We start from the raw sequence: 22,376 nt of genomic DNA, 5'->3' as shown, positions 1-22,376 counted from the left end.
CCCGCTCCCGGCCCCCTTACCAGCAGCAGGAGCTCGCAGCCGCGACACCCTGCCAGAGCTAGCTGCTCTACCTATGCTGCCCAGCGGGAGCGGCGGGCCAGAGCACGGCCCGTGCAGTGGCATGGCTGCGGGGGAGGGGAGATAGCGGGGGAGGGGCCAGGAACTAGGCTCCCCAGCCGGGAGCTCAGGGGCCGGACAGGACGGTCCCGCGGGCTGGACGTGGCCCACGGACCGTAGTTTGCCCACGTCTGATCTAATTCATGTTAAGCTATTTTTATCTGCAGGGAAGAAAATCTCTTCTGGGCTGAACTTTTGTCTTTACAAGCCATAAACAGCTTCTTGGTCCAGGAGAGACAGTCTAACATCTCCCTGCAATTTTTATTAGGAGGAGAAAATATAACTGGTTAGACAGGAAATGTTCTTAAAGTAGAAAATCAATAATTTCTTCATAAGAGCCACAGTTTATTTTTTGAATATATCAAAGAGAAAATGCCAGTTGAAATCTGACCCAGTATTTCAGTTTTGTAAAACAAACATTTATAAAATTAGGGCTGACAGAAATATTTCCACGTTCTTGGTCCCAGCTGAAAGACATATTTAAAGGAAAGATAACAAAGAGCTTTAAAATAATCAGAGGGGTAGCCGTGTTAGTCTGGATCTGTAAAAAGCGACAAAGTGTCCTGTGGCACCTTATAGACTAACAGAAGTATTACAGCATAAGCTTTCGTGGGTGAATACCCACTTCGTCAGATGCATGTGGTGGAAATTTCCAGAGGCAGGTATAAATATGCAGGCAAGAATCAGTCTAGAGGTAACGAGGTTGGTTCAGTCAGGGAGGATGAGGCCCTCTTCTAGCAGTTGAGGTGTGAACACCAAGGGAGGAGAAACTGCTTTTGTAGTTGGCTAGCCATTCACAGTCTTTGTTTAATCCTGAGCTGATGGTGTCAAATTTCAAATGAACTGAAGTTCAGCAGTTTCCTTTTACGTAGGGAATATGTAAAAAGCGACAAAGTGTCCTGTGAAAGGATAAATGGACACAAGTCAGATATTAGGAATGGGAATATACAAAAACCTGTAGGAGAACACTTCAACCTCCCTGGACACACAATAGCAGATTTAAAGGTAGCCATCCTGCAGCAAAAAAACTTCAGGACCAGACTCCAAAGAGAAACTGCTGAACTTCAGTTCATTTGCAAATTTGACGCCATCAGCTCAGGATTAAATTTCCACCACATGCGTCTGATGAAGTGGGTATTCACCCACGAAAGCTTATGCTCCAATACTTCTGTTAGTCTATAAGGTGCCACAGGACACTTTGTCGCTTTAAAATAATGACATTTGTGTAGGACATTTTGAAATATCTTTCACCTCTAATAAATCCTAAATTATTATTACCAACACAGAGAAAGAAACATGTCTGTTTGCAACATGTGGGTTTTAAGTGAGCATTGTTCCTTTAAAGAATAAATAAAATATTGTATTGCCTCCTAAAATTTTTAAGGGCCTTACCCTGTGAGTTGCTGAGTGGTCTCAACAGCTAGCAATTTGCAGGTCTGAGTAGTGAGGAGCTCCTAGCTAAAGGAAAATAGTGACATTTCCCTTTAAGTGTCAAAAGAACCAGATTCATAGAATATCAGGGTTGGAAGGGACCTCAGGATGTCATCTAGTCCAACCCCCTGACAGTTTTTTGGCCCAGATCTCTAAATGGCCCCCTCAAGGATTGAACTCACAACCCCTGGGTTTAACAGGCTAATGCTCAAACCACTGAGCTATCCCTCCCCCCATGAGCTAGCCTATTAATGATGTGGAGGCAGAATCTTCTCTCGCTGATTCATTATGGCAACTTTTGCTGGGTTACCATCAGAATAATCGACAGTATGACAAAGTAAGCGTAAAAGGTGAGCAGAGCCTGAGAAGCACGTAGTTTAATTTATATTTGTGAACAACTTTTACATAGATTCATAGAGTTTAAGGCCAGAAGGGACCATTACATCATCTAGTTTGATCTCCTGTATATCACAGGCCATAGAATTTCACCCAGTTACTCCTGTATTGAGCCCAGTAACCTCTGTTTAATACTAAAAGCTGCATGGGAGGAATTCAGAAAAGTGTGATGAATAACAATATCTTGCACTGAAATAATATTTTTGCCCCAAAGGATTCCATTGCCTCAACTTTACATCTCAGCTAAGCAACATACTTCCCTTTAGTACCATACTAGGGCATTGGGATTAGTACTGATTCAGCGGGGAGAGCACCCACCCCACTCCCTGCAGCACAGCACCCACTGGCACCTTGGGGTCAGTGCTGACTCAGAGGGGAGAGCATTCCCTAGTGAGTTATCCTCTGTAGTCTGTCTAGCACCTTAGTTGTTGACTCTTCTGCAAGCATTATGAACATAAGAACAGCCATACTGGGGCAGAACAATGGTCCATCTAGCCCAGTATCCTGTCTTCCGACAATGGCCTGTGCCAGATGCTTCAGAGGGAGTGAACAGAACAGTGCAAATTATTGAGTGATTTCCCAGGCCCACTCATGCTTGTATGATCTGACACAGTCACAGCCAAGGAAATAGGACTGCAGGAAAATAAACTGTAATATTGTGTTCAACTTCTTTCATTCTTTCCTGTTTCAGCCGCCTTGTATACCCAGGAGTAATAACCTTCCTGATAGCAACGGTGACCTTCCCGCCGGGGTTCGGGCAGTTCATGGCTGGAGAGGTGAGAGAAGTTATAAAGGAGTAAATGTGTAATTCTGAAAGAAACACATGTAACCGTCTCCCCAATCCCCAGATCAACAAACACACACCATGGTGAGTGAGAAGGACTCTGAGGTGTCCCCTTCCTAAATCTCTCCCTGCTTCCTGCTCGGGAAGAGTTTGACCTCTCCTGGGCTGGAAGGAGAGATTTCTCTGAGAGTAATAATCTCCAAGCGCCCCTTCAGGCAGATCTGGGGAAGGTCCCTCCACTCCCACCTAGGGGGTTTAGGCAGGGAAATGTAACCCCTTGAACACTAGAGGAGATTAACTAGATTCTCCTCCATCCAAAGCCCTCTCTCTTTTCTGAGCAGGTTAAGGTTTAACTCTTCATATTCTAGAAGGAAATATCCAAAGAGAATCAAATGTGGGGATCCTCTCTGGTGGGGAACCTGTGTATAACATTGACCCCATTTAATCTTTTGAGAATCACTGACACTTTTTGTGCCTTCTTTCTTTGTAGTTGATGCCCAGGGAAGCCATCAGCTCCCTGTTTGATAATTACACCTGGGCAAAGCACATGGGGGACCCACAAATCCTAGGGAAATCTGCCATCTGGATCCACCCCAAAGTCAGTGTCTTTGTCATCATCCTGCTCTTCTTCGTCATGAAGGTAGGAAGCCCACCCATCCTGGACTGTCAGTGTGTCTCCCCTCTTGTGGGGGTCAGAGCTCTTGACACCACCCTGCTGTTTGTAAAGTGCTTTGAGATCTGCTGATGACAAAGTTCTACCTGAGAGAAGAGATTGAGACTGAAAGAGAAAAAATCTCCAAAATAGGAACTAGCAAGAATGAGATTTTCTTACATAAAAATAGTGATGAGGGCAAACTGTGTGTTATCCTGGGGGAAGGAAGAGAGACAGCATCCCCCAGATCAGGACTGGACAATAATGGCCAGTGGACACAGGGGTCCCAATACACTATCCTGGGCAGACTCTATGTACTTCCAACGGACGCTAACAGGTTTTGCTTTTTTGGTAATGCTGGGATTGCTTGTCATGCAGATAAAGGTTTTTTTATTTGAACTGAGAGACGGTGGGCCATGGGGAGTAGCGGTGCAGTGTACATCTGATCTGCAATGCAAGAAACGTATCCTTCTAGAGTCATGTGAATGTTCCCATATAGTCTGATAGGTCATTCCTGCCTCTAGATTCTTTGCTGCTGTGACAAACTGCTAGAGTAGCTGTTTCAGGCTGCTTATTTTGCTGTTGGTTGTGTTAGAGAGGAGCAGGCTACGCAAAGAAGCCCTGCCTCTGTGGCTCTGGCCAAAGGTTGGGCCTGATCATGGGTGGCACGTGAACCACCAGCTGGGGGAGGCTAGCCCCAGCCCCACCCCTTCCGCCCGAGGCCCCGCCCCTTCCGCCCCCCTCCACCGCAGCCACCCGCCCCAGGCCCAAAGGAGTGCCGGGAGGGCAGGTGGTGCGGCCCCAGCCTCCCCAGCTGGAGCACTGGGGGTTGAAGGACTGGAGCCACACACAGGGAGCAGTGGTAAGCAGGGGGTGGGGTCACACCTGGCTGTTTGGGGAGGCAAAGCCTCTCCCAGTCTATGCAACCTGCCGCCCATGGGCCTGATTCTCCACTGCATTGCATCTTGGCCCCAATACTCAGCTGCATATGGGCTGAGTTTGGCACTACTCAGTGGAAAGGGAGCAGAGCTGGTTGTACTCCTCTGTTGCAGCTCCCCAGATTCTGGGACCAGCCAAGACTCTGTGTTAGAGTAGCCACAGGGCTGCTGCCCATTGCAGCAGCCAAGAATAGCCAGAGTGTGGAGGTGCTCAGGCCATGGCTACTCTCCCCTAGCATGTCGCTACACTAGAAGCTGTAGAGCTGTTCTGCTGGTTCTATACCACTTGGAGGTTCTCCGTCTGCTGGGGGTGTGGCTGGATCTACTGGCTTTATGGCCTTTTTACATCAACTACCCTGCACAAAGCTACCCTTGAAAGGCACTCAGCAACTACATGATGCAGAGTGTGTCACACCCACTCTCTGAAGCACTTACTGACTTTCAGCTCTCCTAGAGGAAATTCAAGGTGTTGCTCTCTGGATACCATAGAGATCGCCTCTCTCCCTAGTAACAGTACTTCAGCAGCTGAGATCTGCTGGGCCACACCTGCAGAGAATCCCTTGATGTGAGCTCTCTGGGGACGGGTGGCAGGGTTCTCTGTGGAGCCCTCAATGGTAGAATCCACTCACCCTTTTAATTTGATGAAGGCCAAGTGTGCTGGCCGTCAGGGCATGGGACAAGGCTGGTATGTTTCCTGAGGAAGGTGACTGTGAGATCAGCTAGGGAGAGGTTTAGGGGTTCCCAGTTCCAGCATGATAGTTTGTTGTGGCTCTGCCAGAGGTTGTGGCCTGCACCATTTTATAAATAAGTAAAACTTCCTGCGGCAAGGGGGGACCCCATCTTTGTGGATCAAAGGGAAGGTAATTCTCCATGTTCATCCCATCCCTTATGGATTAGCTTCTCCACCAGCACAACAGTCCCTGGGAAGCTCTGTGCAGTAGACAGTCTCTGGGAGATGTTGATGGTTTGCATGAATTTCTCCCACTCTCCTTTGCTCCCCACATTCCCAGCTGCCCTTGGCTTCCTTGCTGAGTCTGTCAGATTCCCCAAAAGGCATTTCCTCATAAGAAGGCAGGCTGGAGGGTGTGGTGCAGCTGCAGGAGATGCTGTTACCACAGACTAACTATCACCCCATATCCCTCTGTCCTAGTTCTGGATGTCTGTCGTCGCCACTACCATGCCGATACCTTGTGGAGGCTTCATGCCTGTTTTTGTACTGGGTGAGTTTTAACCTCTTTCTTGGGCTTCTGAGAGAGAGAGAGAGAGAGAGAAATTATCATTGACAGGGAGACAGAGAGAGCAAGATCACAATGGTGTTTCTAAGAGGGAATTCAGATTATGGCACCCACAAGCTGTCTATGAGGAGCTTCATTAACAGTCCAGTTGCCCAGCCTCTGACCTTCTGCTCCTCCCCCTTTCTTCCCAAACTCACAAATGCTGATCTGGAAATTCCTGCAGTTTCTCCACATAATGGACTACGCACTGCAAACAACAGACATAGTTACTAGATAAACCAGACACAGGGTCAGGACTTGAACCCTGACACTTCAGTTCCAAAATCTCATGTCCCTGCCTCTTGAGCTGAAGAAAAGCTCCCCTCACTGGTACCAATAGTAGGCCCCCTGTCGTCTCTGTGGCCCCAGCTATAAGACAGCAACATCAAGCCTTCACTCAGAACCAGTACGTTACAACCTCAGCCATGGATTATTAAGTGACTCATGACAAGTGGTTGATGACTGATTAATGATTGTTAATCCTAAAACAGAAAAAAATATATTAAAATGTCATTAGTATTGAGAGTACATATTAGTCCAGTAGAACCTCAGAGTTACGAACACCAGAGTTACAAACTGATCAATCAACCACACCCCTCATTTAGAACTGGAAGTACACAATAAGGCAGCAGCAGAAACAATACAAAAACAAACAAAAAAAGCAAATACAATACAGTACTGTGTTAAATGTAAACTACTAAAAAAAATGTTTAAAAAGGGAAAGCAGCATTTTTCTTCTGCTTATTAAAGTTTAAAGCTGTATTGAGTCAATTCAGTTGTAAATTTTTAGAAGAACAATAATGTTTTATTCAGAGTTACGAACATTTCAGAGTTATGAATAACTTCCATTCCTGAGGTGTTCATAACTCTGAGGTTCTACTGTAATTTAGAGTAACATGTTGTAATTATCCCAAAACCAAGCATTGCAATGCCAGGAAATTCAGTTATGGTTGCACTTAAAAGATATCCAAACGTGTCTGGACACGCACAGTTTGGACACCCTTAACTTTGCACTATATGGACACCATTTAAAATATGATCCAAAAATCAGTTTCGTCCAGTCTGGGACCACAGACTCACAGTAATCATAATTGTATGGTCATTGCATGGTGTCACTACAGGGCAGAGTTAAGGTTATTGGGGTGGCTTAACTGTGCATTTTCAGACTTGAACATATTTGGATTTATTTTAAGTGTAAACTTAACTCTGAATTTCCAGGATTTGTATTTCTGTGTTTTGGGATAAATACACCCTTCCTGGAGTGGTTTTTGCCCTTTTATTACTGATACAAAATCTCTATCTTAACTTAATCATAATGTAGTTTTTGTTTTAACATATAAGCACTAGTAAATTACCAATGGCTTTTATCAGCAGAGATCACACATATTCCCTGCCCTGAAGCGCACAGCCATTTTGGGTGGATGGGTGTTAACCCGTGACTTCATGTGATGCTTTCCAGGGGCTGCATTTGGCCGTCTCGTTGGTGAAATCATGGCATCACTCTTCCCTGATGGGATCCTCTTTGATGGCATTGTTTACAAAATCTTACCTGGAGGATACGCCGTCATTGGTGAGTCTCCATGTCTTTCTTTTTTCTATCCCGACCTGCACGAATCTCCTGGTCCACCTGACACTGTCTTTCCTCTTCCCCCACAACTGGGAAAGGTGCAGCAGCCCTGACAGGAGCAGTGAGCCACACCGTCTCCACAGCAGTGATCTGCTTTGAGTTGACGGGTCAGATCTCCCACATCCTGCCCATGATGGTCGCTGTCATCCTTGCCAACATGGTGGCTCAGAGTTTGCAGCCCAGTCTCTATGACAGCATCATCCAGGTGAAGAAGCTGCCTTACCTGCCTGACCTGGGCTGGAATTACATAAGGTGTGGTACCACCAGTGGGGATTGGGGAGAGGAGGGGAAACACAGCAGAAGAAATGGCAATGGGAAACCAAGGGGTATAGGCTAGGCCACAAAGAAATGGAGCAGGGATGGGGGGTGGCAGACACATAAATAGAGTGGGAGGAGGCTGTGAAACAGCAGGAGGGCAGTGGAGAAGGAGGGGCTCATCCATGATGGGAGGGAGCAGAACCTTGCCTGAGTGGAAACCCAGTTGGTTTGTGGATGGTCTCACTTCCCCTGTAGTTACTCCCACTTGCGAGTATGTATTTGGCTGTATAAAGCACACATCTGAAAGAGCTCTTGTTTTGTTTTTTCCTCTTTGGGAAGTTTTTCTTTTAGACCTATTTGAATGATATGTTAACCCCACTCTTTATTTTCTTTGTTCCTCTAGCAAATACAATATCTTTGTTGAGGATATTATGGTCTGTGATGTGAAATTCATCTCCTCTACTTGTACATACCAGGACCTGCAGACCCTGCTTCAGAGCACAACTGTCAAGACCTTGCCTCTAGTGGATTCACCAGGTAAGCAGTATGGGGAATCTGACCTTTTCTGAAGCTGGCCTTGGTTGAAAGAGTCTGTCTCCAGAGGTATGTAGTTTGGAAGATAGGGAACCAGCCTGGGAAACCAGAGATGTGACCCTAGCTCTGCTGCTGATTTGTTGTATGGCCTTGTCCAAAAAACCACCACCCTCTCCATTCCTCAGTTTCCCTATCTGTAAAATGGGAGTGATCATGCTCCTTATCCACATGGATAAAGTGTTTTGAGATCTTTCGGTGAAGAGCATGATTAGTTTCCTGCTTTGGTTGGAATGGATGTCAATTGTCCATTGTGGTAGAGAGACAGGATTTGGCTGTAATGCCATACAGGGGATTCTCTGCTGAGGCTGTTGGACAGATAGATCCTGTTGTTCTCTCTGGCTCTGTAGCTCCCAGATTGACAAACACCACCTGTGCTGCCTTGTGTCACCACACAGGGATTCCCCTGTCACGGAAGAGACTGGTGACTATAATATCTCTAGTTGTCTGGGACGGAAAAAACTCAGGCCTGACCACTTTTGAGAGGAGGGGGTTGCAAGGAGGGTTTGGCAGCTGGGAGTGGGATAGGCATTTGTTGTGGGGATTGTGAGGGCAGCTTGGCAGGGTGGGGCACTGGGGAGTGAGTGGTGAGGGCAGCAGGAGGGGGCAAGGAGACAATGGTAGGAAGGTTTGGCTGCAGGGATGGGTGTTGTATTTAAGAAGGCGGCTGATCTGATTTGTTGTCAGGCAGAGACAGGGCTCAGCAGCAATTCGGACTTGTGGGAGGTCAGTTGGCTGGGGTGTCATGTCAGGGCTATCTGTTGGGTAGCAGGAGGGAGAAGGAGTCAGGAGTGTTTTGCAGAGGCCTCGAGCTGGGATGAGTGTGGGCTATGCATCCAGGGGAGGACCTCTCGCCACACCATCTTTGGGATCCTCAGGGCTAACGTGGCCAGTTTGGGCAGGGAGTGTTGGCTCACACACGTCCTTCGACTGGCTCCCCATGTTATCTCCTCCTGCAGAGTCCATGATCCTGCTGGGCTCAGTAGAGCGGTCGGAGCTGCAGGCCCTTCTCCAGAGGCATATTGGCCAGGAGCGGCGCCTGCGCATCATCAAAGAGATGGAGCAGAAGCTGGCTGAGGCGCCCTACGATGGGCACAGCAAAGGCCAGTGGGCAGCCATGCCCAGTTGGAAGCGCGAATCTTTTGCTTTCGTGGATGAGGATGAGGATGAAGAGGAGAAGGCTGAGGTAAGCGAGGGGGTGGGGGAGGAGGGAGAGAGACTGAGGTGGGGAGATGCGGGGGAGAGAGAGAGAGTGAGCCCTGGTCTATACTAGAAACTTATGTCTGTATAACTCCGTCACTCAGGGGTATGGAAAATCCACACCCCGGGTGACTCAGTTATACTGACTGAACTCCCAATGTAGACAGTGCTATGTCCCTGGGAGGGATTCTCCCATCGCTGGCATAGCTACTGCTCTCAGGGAGATGGAGTACCTACACTGAGGGGAGAGCTTCTCCCGACAGCATATGCAGCGTCGTCACTATGCGCTACAGCAGCACTTGTACGCGTACACGAGCCCTGAAGCAGAGAGGCACTGGGAAAGGGAGGGAAAGGAGCTATTCAGGGTGATTCTTGTTTTATTTCCTTTCCTTCGGTAGCCACCTCAGCAACTCTCTCCTGCTCCCAGTCACCCTGAAGAACCCAATGGCCCAGTGGCTCCTCATAAACCAATGCCAGAAACACCGGGGCCCCAGGAAACCCCAGGTATGGTGACCTCCAGAGTGCCCCAGCTTGCCACATCCCAGTCAGCACTGGGAAAGCCACACTGCCTATTGCTTGTGTGAGTGTGAGGGGCTGAGGCTAGAAGATTTTCACAGGAAAAACTATTTCAACAAAACTGTGTTTGTTTTTTTTTTTTTTACCAAATTGTGTCAGTTTTGACAAAATTTACTACAGAAATTTTTTTCAAAAAAATGTTTTTGTTTCATTTTGAATTTTTGTTTCAAATGTTATTTTTTTTCATTTTTATATTATTTTTACTGTTTTTATAGTGTGTTCTGACATGTCCATATGAATAGTACATATAATGCACTACTGTTATTGACATGTCATAATATGACATAATATAATAGAGGAACTATTTTATTTTTTAAAGTAGCAGCTGCACTTAATGATTTTAACAATATTATGCACAACTACTACTGACATGTCAGGAAGTAAGGTAAAAAATGCATACAAATGAAAAATAAAATAAAATTCAAAATGAAAGTTTGACATTTGAAATAAAGATTCACAGTTCCAAAACAAAAGTCCAAAACTTTCTGAAATGCAGATTTTCCAAAATGGACATTGTATAGACATTTGTTTCATGGGAAAAGCACACAGATTTTGAATATATTTGTTTTGTTCCAATTCAGAATGAAAACAAATTTAAAAATGTGGAAATTTCTTGCAAAATGAAAATTGTGAGGTTTGACCAGCTGTATCTGAGACCCTGTATCTGGGTGTATGAGTGATGTGGGGGAGGTGCTGGCTGCTGTGAGCTCATCTGCTCTCCTCATGTTAAGGGGATTGTGTTGAAATTACTCTCTGCAATGTGCCTTGTTACCATATACAAAAAGCATGTGGCTTCCTCTGTAGCCTTTCGTAGACTTGTGATGGTGTGAGCAGATCAGGCTCGCAAGTCTGGCTCCCTCACATTGCAGGACTCATCACACCGTCTTTCTCACTAATATCTCTTCTAGCCAGCTCTAGAGAATCTGTCGTGAAGTTGCCGCCACCACCACTTGCCCACCCGCTCCACATTGTCCTGCATGTGGAGACTCTTGTCCTGACATCTTACCCTACATTTTCATCCTTAATAGCTTAGACTATCTCCTTAGTGCATCTCCTGAGGCTGAATATACACACATCTTTACTGATCCAGCTCCGTCCGTGGGGTGTATGTACAGTGACATATTGTCTTCCCCTGTTTGGAACCATATAAGCTGAGCTCTCCTGACTCTAGTCATGTCTCTCCTCTGATCCCTGAATCACTTTTGTTGCTCCATGATGTAATTTCTCTCTGTGCCTCCTGAACTGCACAGAGAGAGCCTGATGGTGGACAGCCCCCGAGGGTGAGCAAGGAAGACAGGGCTCTTGGCTAGTGCTTGTAGCCGCCCAAAAGGGAAGAGGGGAGGTGGGACCATAGTCTCACTCTCCAGCCCACCCTGGCCAGTAGAGTTGGCTGGCCAGGGATGAGAGCACTTCCTCGCTGCACCCCTTTGGGGGTGTAGCATTGGGCACACTCCCCTTTCTGCAGCACCACCAATGTGGGCCAGTGCCTTTAAGGCACAATAGGGTCCCTTATATGCTAAGTGTGGTTGCAGAGCAGTATACCAGCTAATCCCCGTACTTACCAGATGGCAAAGGTCTATTTGTCTGGGGAATAGTCACCCCAAGAGAAATGGGGGGGGGGGGCATCGCTTGAGCCATTTTAAACAAGACTAGACAAAGCCCTGCAGAATAGACTGCAGGGAGCCATCCTGAGGTGGCGTGAGGAACAGGGGACGGAGCCGATGTGCCCTAACAGGGCTTTCCCCTCTCTCATTTTTATTCCTGGGTGTTCCCCCATCAGCTTAAACTCTGCGTAGCAATATCATCTCTCCTTTCTTCTACTTCCCATCAGGATGAATAATCCATGGTCCTTTCCATTCCCAGCCTCAGGCCCATGGTGTCATCCTTGACCCCCTCTCCTTCACCCCTCACTTTCAGACTGTTGACAAATTCAGCTGCTGCTTTGTCTATGACAGCATCTCTAGATCCCATCCTGCCCTTTCTGTCCCTGCTGCCCAAACCAAATTCCTGTCCCTGACGCATCCATTTTGGTCCCCTGTAATTTAACCAAAATGCTGCCAGACTCATGTTCCTCACCCTCACCCTCTGACATCAAATCAGGGCTTTGGAGTGGAGCCCGGAGGTGGAGCATGGAGCAGCTCCGGAGCAGTGGAGCTGCAGGTTTTTGCCTGGAGCTGGAGCGGAGCCGGAGCACAGCTCCAAAGCCCTGGACATCATCACCCCTCTTTACAAGTCCTCTCAGGGTTTCCACAACCCTTTCTGTGTGAACAGCATTGCACTGGGACCTTGCATGTGAGTGGCCTACTGCTTCTGGCTCCTCCTTGGAATCATTGCTCTCTGGATAGCCACCCTCCAAGGCTCTCTCTGTGCAGGTTTAGTTCCCCTCCATAGGTAGGGGATATTGCATGGATTAGTGTGATTGATTTCTGCCTGTCCCAGATCTTGCCCAGTCAGCAATGGAATGGTGTGTTCTGACTGGCTGGGCCCTTTCATACTAACACCAAATTCTCCCCAGCCTGCCTTGGGCGAGGGGATAGGCCTGGTGCCTTGTGTTTAGTCTCTCACTTGTCCTCATTTTTTCTCCTCTTTGTTCATTCTCTTCCTGCAGCCAGGAATTTCTGGAGCTTGAGGCAACTGATCCAGCAGCTTTTGTGCCATTACAACCGGCCACCAGAGATGGAGAGCGTTGCCCAGGTTAGGGGCCCAGAGAGCTCAGCTGCGCAGTAATGAGAGACATAGGTGCCAACTCCATGGGTGTTCCGGGGCTGGAGCACCCACGGGGAAAAATTAGTGGGTGCTCTGCACCCACTGGCAGCCAAGGTCCCCGCCCCGCCCCACCTCACCTCCGCCTCCTCCCCGGAGCGTGCCCTGTCCCCGCTCCTCTGCCTACCTCCCAGCGCTTGCCGCCACCACACAGCTGTAGCAAGCTCTGGGAGGGAGGTGGCGCGTTCAGGGGAGGAGGTGGGGACGGGGTTTGGGGAAGGAGTCGGAATAGGGGCAGGGAGGGGGTGGAGTTGGGGCGGGGACTTTGGGGAAGGGGTTGGAATGGGGACGGGAGGGGGCGGGGCAGGGGTGGAGTCAGGACGGGGCCGGAGGCAGACGGGGGGGTCGAGCACCCACCGGCGCCAGTAGAAGTCGGCGCCTATGATGAGGGAGGAAAGGTGAAGGAAAGAAGGCTCCCTCTGAGAGATCTTGGCCATAGGGTGGGGGCAGTGGTGTCAGACAGGGAGATGCATGAATGATGCTGAGTGTCACGGAGTCACTGGGACAGTGCTCGGGAACTACTCCATATGAAGCCAGTCAGGACTCTGGAGTAGCATGCCTCCTCTCTCTGAGCATACTGTCGCCAGGGCAAGAAGCTTACACAGCTTTGACCTTCCTGGATTTGACCTCAGAGCATTCAGCATCCCCTTCCACACCGTGCACTTCCCGTAGTGAGTCCGCCTGTGCAAGGCTCCTCGAGAAGCCGGAGGGCTCTGCACCCCAACTCCGCAGTCAGCAGTAACTCTCAACCAGCATAAAACGGAAGGTTTATTAGTCGACAGGAACACAGTGTAGAACAGAACTTATTAGCACGGAAATCAGTGACTTTCAGACAAGTCCATCTTGGGGGAATCCCAGGCCAGATGCCCTGGACTCCCCCCTCCATTCCCCACAAGCAGACTGCACAGCTACCAGCGACCCGACCTCAGACACCCCCGTCGCTCCTCCCCCTGGTGAGTGTCTCACTTCCCAGGCAATATGTCACCTGGTTGCATTCCCCTCCTGGGTCTCAGGTTACGAAGGGCACCGGCCATAGCCTACACGCAGACAGCTGGAGCAGCCTCACCTGCCCCTGAGGGTCTCAGCCAAAGTCACACATCCTTATTCCCACCACCTAGGCATTGGTGCAGCACAGAGGGAAACTGAGGCACACACAGTATTAATGCAAAACAGTAAGACTCACATATGCTCACATACAACATAACAAGGGAAAATCCCCACTTCGTCACATCTCTTCCCTCTTTGAGACCGAACTGAGTGGGGTCACTTTAGCCAGTGACCTGGGGAAGCTCAGGCCTCCCTCTACGGGACAAAGCATCGGCTATAACATTTGCACTCCTTTTAACATGGACCACCTCCATGTCATAATCCTGGAGAGATAGACTCCACCTCAGGAGCTTGGCATTGGCTCCTTTCATCTGGTGAGCCATGGCATGGGCAAGTGGTCAGTGTACACAATGAAGTGATGCCCAAATAGATCCGGCTGCAGCCCTTTGAGTCCACACCATGGTGAGGCATTCCTTTTCTATGGCCGCATAGCTCTGCTCCTGGGGCAGCAGCTTCCGGCTCAGGTACATGATGGGGTGTTTGCACCAGTGTGCATTGGCACCATGCCCAGCCCTTTGTCTGAGGCATCTGTGAACACCATATAGAGCTTATCAAAGTCTGGGTTTACCAGCACCGGGCCCTTGACCAGATCCTCCTTCAGCGTGCAGAGAGCCCTCTGGCACTGCTCAGTCCAGACCACCTTGTCTGGCTTACCCTTCTTGCATAACTCCATTATGGGAGCTGACCCAGAGCTAAAGTGGGGAACAAACCTCCGGTAGTACTCTGCCATCCCTATAAAGGCCTGGGATTGTTTTTGGGGTGCAGGGCAATCTCTGATCGCCTCCATCTTGGTTGGCTCTGGCTTTAGGCAGCCGCTCCCCACCTTGTGGCCCAGGTACGACACCTCTGCCATCCCCACCTTGCACATCCCATCTTTTCAGTCAGCCCTGCATCCTGGAGGCGTTCCAGGCCCCTCTTCACCTGGGACACATGGTCCTCCCCGGTCTGGCTAACGACACAAATATCAATGTATGCTTGGGTAAAATTCTCCATCCCCCTCAGTAACTGATCCATCTGGCGCGGGCAGGTGACCAGTGCCTCCTTGAGGCCGAAAGGTAGGACCAGGGATTTGTACAGCCCCAAAGGGGTGACAAAAACAGGTTTCAACCTGGCATCTGGCTCCAAAGGCACCTGCCAGTAGCCTTTGGTGAGATCCCTGGTAGTGGGGTACTGAATCCCCCCCAAGGTGTCTAGGATCTCATCAGGCATAGTTATGGGGCAGGCACCAGACATGGTGATGGCATTGAGCTTCCGATAGGCCACACAGAATGGGATTGACCCATTTTTACTGGGGACCAGCACCATGGGAGAGGCCCCGGGGCTGGTGGATGGCTGGATTACCCCTAAAGCCATCATGTCTCTGACATCACTTTCCAGGGCCTGGGCTGTGCTCCCAGTGACTCTAAATGGGGAACACCTGATGGGAGGGCTGGCTCCAGTCTCCACCCAATGGACAGTGCAGTTAGTGAGCCCAGGCCGGTTGGAAAACAGCTGCAAGTAGGAACGCAGCACCTCTCTGATCTCTGCCTGCTGGGCAGGGGGTTACCTGGTCAGAGAAGGGAATTGATTCCAGCAAGGGGCCGGCTCCTGTCTCAGAGAACAGACCCACCAGGGGATCTTCCCCCTTCTCCCACTGACCACACATGGCCAGTACCAGCCTCTCCCTGTCACAGTACGGCTCCATAAGAACATAAGAACGGCCATACTGGGTCAGACCAAAGGTCCATCAAGCCCAGTATCCTGTCCTCTGACAGTAGCCAATGGCAGGTGCCCCAAAGGGAATGAACAGACAGGTTATCATCAAGTGATCCATGCCCTGTCACCCAATCCCAGCTTCTGGCAAACAGAGGCTAGGGACACCATTCCTGCCCATCCTGGCTAATAGCCATTGATGGACCTATCTTCCATGAATCTATGTAGCTCCCTTTTGAACCCTGTTATAGTATTGGCCTTCACAACACCCTCTGGCAAGGAGTTCCAGAGGTTGACAGTGCGTTGCATGAAAAAATACTTTCTTGTGTTTGTTTTAAACCTGCTACCTATTAATTTCATTTGGTGGCCCCTTGTTCTTGTATTATGAGAAGGAGTAAATAACACTTCCTTATTTACTTTCTCTATACCACTCATGATTTTATAGCCCTCTATCATATCCCCCCTTAGTCACCTCTTTTCCAAGCTGAAAAGTCCCAGTCTTATTACTCTCTCCTCATATGGAAGCCGTTCTATACCCCTAATAATTTTTGTTGCTCTTTTCTGAAGCTTTTACAATTCCAATATATCTTTTTTGAGATGGGGCGACCACATCTGCACGCAGTATTCAAGGTGTGGGCATACCATGGATTTATACAGAGGCAATATGATATTTTCTGTCTTATTATCTATCCCTTTCTTGATGATTCCCAACATTCTGTTTGCTTTTTTGACTGCCACTGCACATTGAGTGGATGATTTCAGAGAACTATCCACAATGACTCCAAGATCTCTTTCTTGAGTGGTAACAGCTAATTTAGACACCATCATTTTATATGTATACTTAGGATTATGTTTTCCAATGTGCATTACTTTGCATTTATCAACATTAAATTTCATCTGCCATTTTGTTGCCCAGTCACCCAGTTTTGTGAGATGTTTTGTAGCTCTTCACAGTCTGCCTGGGACTTAATTATCTTGAGTAGTTTTGTATCATCTGCAAATTTTGCCACCTCACTGTTTACCCCTTTTTCCAGATCGTTTATGAATATGTTAAAAAGGACTGGGCCCAGTACAGATCCCTGGGGGACACCACTATTTACCTCTCTCCATTCTGAAAACTGACCATTTATTCCTACCCTTTGTTTCCTATCTTTTAACCAGTTACTAATCCATGAGAGAACCTTCCCTCTTAGCCCATGACTGCTTATTTTGCTTAAGAGCCTTTGGTGAGGGACCTTGTCAAAGGCTTTCTGAAAATCTAAATACACTATATCCATTGGATCTCCTTTGTCGGCATGCTTGTTGACCCCTCCAAAGAATTCTAGTAGATTGCTGAGGCATGATTTCCCTTTACAAAAACCATGTTGATTATTTCCCAACAAATTATGTTCATCTATGTGTCTGACAATTATGTTCTATAGGATAGTTTCAACCAATTTGCCCGGTACTGAAGTGAGGCTTACTGGCCTGTAGTTGCCAGGGTCACCTTTGGAGCCCTTTTTAAAAATTGGCGTCACATTAGCTATCCTCCAGTCATTTGGTATAGAAGCTGATTTAAATGTTAGGTTACAGATGACAGTTAGTAGTCCTGCAATTTCACATTTGAGTTCCTTCAGAACTCTTGGGTGAATACCATCAGGTCCTGGAGACTTATTACTGTTTAGTTTATCAATTTGTTCTAAAACCTCCTCTAATGACACCTCAATTTGGATCAGTTCCTCAGATCTGTCACCCAAAAAGAATGGCTCAGGTTTGGGAATCTCCCTCATATCATCAACAGTGAAGACCGATGCAAAGAATTCATTTAGTTTCTCTGCAATGGCCTTATCGTCTTTGAGTGCTCCTTTAGCATCTCGATCTTCCAGTGGCCCCACTGGTTGTTTAGCAGGCTTTCTGCTTCTGATGTATTTAAAAAAAAAATTGCTATTACTTTTGGAGTCTTTGGCTAGCTGTTCTTCAAATTCTTTTTTGGTCTTTCTAATTATATTTTTACATTTCATTTGCCAGAGTTTATGCTCTTTTCTATTTTCCTCATTAGGATTTATCTTCCACTTCTTAAAGGATGCCTTTTTGCCTCTCACTGCTTCTTTTACTTTGTTGTTTAACCATGGTGGCTCTTTTTTGGTTCTCTTACTATGCTTTTTAAATTGGGGTATACATTTAAGTTAAGCCTCTATTATGGTGTCTTTAAAAAGTTTCCACGCAGCTTGCAGGGATTTTACTTTTGGCGCTGTACCTTTTAATTTCTGTTTCACTAACCTCCTCATTTTTGTGTAGTTCCCTTTTCTGAAATTAAATGCTACAGCGTTGGGCCGCTGTGGAGTTTTTCCCGCCACAGGGATATTAAATTTAATTATATTATGGTCACTATTACCAAGCAGTCCAGCTTATACACCTCTTGGACCTGATCCTGTGTTCCACTTAGGACTAAATCAAGAATTGCCTCTCCATTTGTGGGTTCCAGGACCAGCTGCTCCAAGAAGTTGTCATTTAAGGTGTCAAGAAACTTTATCTCAGCATCCCTTCCTGAGGTGACATATACCCAGTCAATATGCGGATAGGTGAAATCCCCCATTATTATTTTGAGTTTTTTATTTTAACAGCCTCTCTAATCTCCCTGAGCATTTCAGAGTCACTAACACCATCCTGGTCAGGTGGTCTGTAATATAGCCCTACTGCTATATTCTTATTTTTCAAGCATGGAATTACTATCCATAGAGATTCTGTAGTACAATGTAGTTCATTTAAGATTTTTATTTCATTTGATTCTACACTTTCTTTCACATATAGTGCCACTCCGCCCCCTGCACGACCTGTTCTGTCCTTCCAATATATTTTGTATCCTGGTATTACTGTGTCCCATTGATTATCCTCATTCCACCAGGTTTCTGTGATGCCTATTATATCAATATCCTCATTTAATACTAGGCACTCATGTTGACATGGTACACTCGGTGGCTGTGAGCCCAGTTGGGCAGTTCCACCACATCGTTCATCTCATTCAGCTGGGTGATGACCTTAAAGGGCCCATCCCAGGCAGCTTGCAGCTTATTCTTCCTCACTGGGATGAGACCCCTCACCTGGTCCCCGGTGCCATAGGAGCAAGTGAGGAGTCATACCAGACCTTTTGCCTCCCTTGGCTAGGTTCTCCTGGGCCAGACCCATGAGCTCAGCAAGCTTTCCCTGGAAAGTCAGTACATTCTCCACCACTGATTTTTCATCAGGAGAGGCCTTCCCCTCCCATTCGTCCCTCACCAAGTCCAGGGGTCCCCTCACTCTCCTCCCATACAGAAACTGCAAAGGAGAGAACCCCATGGGTTCCTGGGGTACTTCCCTGTACGCGAACAGCAGGTGGGGTAAATACTTGTCCCAGATGCTGGTCCAGGAACGTTTTCAGCATCATCTTCAGGGTCCCATTAAATCTCTCCTCCAGCTGGTTGGACTGAGGGTGATACGCCAAGGCCCAGGTGTGTTGGACCCCACACTTCTCCCACAAGCACTGGAGCCGGGCTGACATGAAGTTGGATCCCTGGTCTGTAAGGATCTCCTTGGGGAACACCACTCTGCTGAAAACTGTCAGCAGCACATCTGCTACAGTGTCTGCCTCAATAGAGGATAGAGCCACCGCCTCTGAGTAACAGGTACCGAAATCTACCCTCACCAGAATGTATTTCTTCCCTGCCAGAGTCGCCTTGCTGAGGGGCCCCACTATGTCCATGGCCACCTTCTGAAAAGGCTTCTCTATAACAGGCAGGTGTCTCAAGGCTGCTTTACTCTTGTCTCGGGCCTTCCCCACCCTCTGGCAGGGGTTGCAGGACCTGCAGTACTGCTGGATGGCGTCGCAGACTCCGGGCCAGTAAAAGTTCTGTAGCAGCCTCTGCCTGGTGCACTGGTTCCCCTGGTGTCCCGAGAGAGGGACATCGTGGACCAGGTACAGCAGCCTGTGGCGGTACTTCTGGGGGACCACCAGCTGCCTCCAGATCCCCCACAGTTCCACTTCCCCTGGCAGAGCCCATTCCTGGTACAGGAATCCCTTCTCCCACTGGAATCTTTCCTGGCAGTCTTCCCCCAGGGTTTGCACTGGGCTGTGGCCAGAAAGTTCCTTCAGCTTCTCTAAGGAGTGGTCCTTCCACAGCTCGGCCTGGAATTCAACGGCTGTAGAGGGGAGTGAAACCAGTTCCCTCTCGCTGCCTGCAGTCACAGCCCTCCAGATGGGAGTGCTGGGATTCGGGCTCTCTTGGTAAAGAGCCCCCATCTTGATCTTGGCCACCCTCTGACCAGGCGTCTCTGTCACCAGTAGTGCCCTTTTAGCTGCTTCCCCCTTCCCTGGGGCCTCCTGCACCTATAGACAAGGCAGCCCTGGTTGGCAGCTGTCCCGCCCTGGCTGTGGTTCCCCACACTCAGCTGGGGTCTCTGATCCCCCTGGGCTCAGCTTCGCCCCTGCTGTCCCAGAGAGGGCAGGCAGTGATCCTGCTGCTTTGTTCACAGTATCAGAGCCAGCATGAGCCACCTCCCCCCCCGCCCCCGCCACTCCGTGCAAAGGGGCAGGGAGCATCTCTCTGTCCCACTCAGCTCCAGGGGTCTGGTTACAGACAGGCAGGGCACCTGAGCTTAGCAACTCCTCCTCTCTGCCATTTGCATTTACACTGACCACTTCAGTCTCAGCTGATTGGTTCCCTGGATTCAAATTAAATCCTCGACCGTTACAGGAGCAGGGCCTGGATCCCCTGGACAGGTCCCTCTACCTCTCAGCTCAGCCATCGCCAGTTCCTGCTGCCACTGTCTCTCCTGCTGTTCTGCCTCATGCCTTCCCTGTCTCTCACAGTCCTCTGACTCCTTTGATATCAGCTCCAATTCCATCTCTCTCAGATCCACCAGCAGGGAATCTGGTGGAGACCCCTTGCTGATCGGGGACACGGGTCTCAGGGGCACCCAGCTGCTCCCAACCTCTCTTGCGGCCACAGCTGGATCAGGAACCGATGTGGGCCCTCGGGCTGCCTGACTGCTCCCAGCCTCTCTCGTGGCCCCAGTTGGGTCAAGAACCGGTTCCTTAGAGCGATCATCCTTTTCCAGCTGAGCCATTAGCTGTGCCTTGGTGAACTTTCCAATGCGCAGCCCTCTCTTTCTCTGCAAAGCTGTACAATGTTCTTCTGAAGGAGATGGTTATAGGCCATCTCTTCGCTGTTCCCAAGTTGTCAGGGACTCACAGACCTGTGCTCTCTCAGCTCCCCATGGTCCCTGGGAGGAACCCCTTCAGTGCGACAGCACTTCTTAGGGGTCACAATCTCTCTCGGGGGTTAAGCTGTAGGCTCCTCTACCTCCTGGAACCGCACCTCACTGAGCCTTTTGCACGCCTATCTCCCGTGAATCCCACCTTAATTTTACTGCTCCCCAGTCACTTACTGCAGGATGCACTGTCCACCGGGTGCAGTTTATCCCACCGCTCCCACCAGTTGTTAAAGAGTCACTGGGCCAATGCTCTGGAACTACTCCATATGAAGCCAGCCAGGACTCTGGGGGAGCATGCCTCCTCTCTCTGAGCATACTGTCGCCAGGGCAAGAAGCTTACACAGCTTCGACCTTCCTGACCTTGGAGCATTCAACATCCCCTTCCACACCGTGCGCTTCCTGTAGTGAGTCCGCCCGTGCGTGGCTCCTGGGGAAGCGAGAGGGCCCTGTACCCCAACTCCGCAGTCAGCGGTGACTCTCAACCAGCATAAAACGGAAGGTTTATTAGTCGACAGGAACACAGTGTAGAACAGAACTTGTTAGCACGGAAATCAGTGACTTTCAGCCAAGTCCATCTTGGGGGAATCCTGGGTCAGATGCCCTGGACTCCCCCCTGCAGCCCCCCAAGCAGACTGCCCAGCTACCAGCGACCCGATCTCAGACACCCCCGTTGCTCCTCCTTCTGGTCTTTGTCTTGCTTCCCAGGCAATGTGTCACCTGGTTGCATTCCCCTCCTGGGTCTCAGGTTACGAAGGGCACCGGCCATAGCCTACATGCAGGCAACTGAAGCAGCCTCACTTGCCCCTGAGGGTCTCAGCCAAAGTCACACACCCTTATTCCCACCACCTAGGCATTGGTGCAGCACAGAGGGAAACTGAGGCACACACAGTAAGACTCACATAGGCTCAACAGTAAGACTCACATACACTCACATACAACATAACAAGGAAAAATCCTCACTTTGTTACACTGAGCTCCTGGTAAAGGATTAGGGATTTCCGCAGAAGAGGATGGCCATGGCATGCATGGGGAAGTGAGGATCCTGCTGGCTAGGCGCTGTCTGTGCTGCTAGTACTGAGAGAGACAAGGTGGGTGAGGTCATATCTTTTACTGGACCAACTTCTGTTGGTGGAAGGTACAAGCTTTCAAGCTACACAGAGCTCTTCACCAGCTCTGGGGAAGGAAGCAGACTGAAAACTGCAGGTACTGAGGCAGGCTTCATGATGATCTGTTCAGATCTAAGGCTACGTCTACACTACCCGCCTGAATCGGCGGGTAGAAATCGATCTCTCGGGGATTGAATTATCGCGTCTCGTCGGGACGCGACATTCGATTTCCGAATCGACGCTTGTACTCCACCAGGGGAGGTAGGAGTAAGCGCCGTCGACGGGGGAGCCGCAGAGGTCGATTTGCTGCCGTCCTCACAGCGGGGTAAGTCGGCTCCGATACGTCGAATTCAGCTACGCTATTCGTGTAGCTGAATTTGCATATCTTAAATCGACCCCCCCCCCCCCCCCCCGTACGTAGTGAGGACGTAGCCTAAGAAAGTATAGGCCAAGGGGGCTGTCCAAAAGGCATCAAGAGCAGACTAAGCAAAACCCCACACCAAACCAGGACCTGCACCCGTGTTCAGGTCAGTAGCATCCCAGTGCACAGATTCCACCCTCCATGACAATGACACCCAGGGAAAGATGGGGGTCCCTGAGTATCTGGGGGGTGCACAGTGGGATTAGGAGTGAGC

General features: G+C 49.1%; 1 protein-coding gene across 1 annotated transcript in view; it reads left to right on the top strand.

The window, feature by feature from the left end:
• CLCN1 (chloride voltage-gated channel 1) overlaps positions 1–22,376 on the top strand; it is a 107,383-nt gene that overhangs the window by 81,238 nt on the left and 3,769 nt on the right. The window contains exons 15-21 of the mRNA XM_065417202.1: positions 2,636–2,720; positions 3,219–3,368; positions 5,469–5,538; positions 7,052–7,162; positions 7,258–7,471; positions 7,881–8,014; positions 9,028–9,254. Of these exons, the coding sequence (XP_065273274.1) occupies positions 2,636–2,720; positions 3,219–3,368; positions 5,469–5,538; positions 7,052–7,162; positions 7,258–7,471; positions 7,881–8,014; positions 9,028–9,254 (991 nt within the window). The remainder of the gene's footprint in view (positions 1–2,635; positions 2,721–3,218; positions 3,369–5,468; positions 5,539–7,051; positions 7,163–7,257; positions 7,472–7,880; positions 8,015–9,027; positions 9,255–22,376) is intronic.

Source organism: Emys orbicularis, chromosome 1 (assembly GCF_028017835.1).
Source record: "Emys orbicularis isolate rEmyOrb1 chromosome 1, rEmyOrb1.hap1, whole genome shotgun sequence".
NCBI lineage: Eukaryota > Metazoa > Chordata > Testudines > Emydidae > Emys > Emys orbicularis.
The sequence above is the reverse complement of the archived record's forward strand: the minus strand, read 5'-3'. Positions and strand labels throughout refer to the sequence as shown.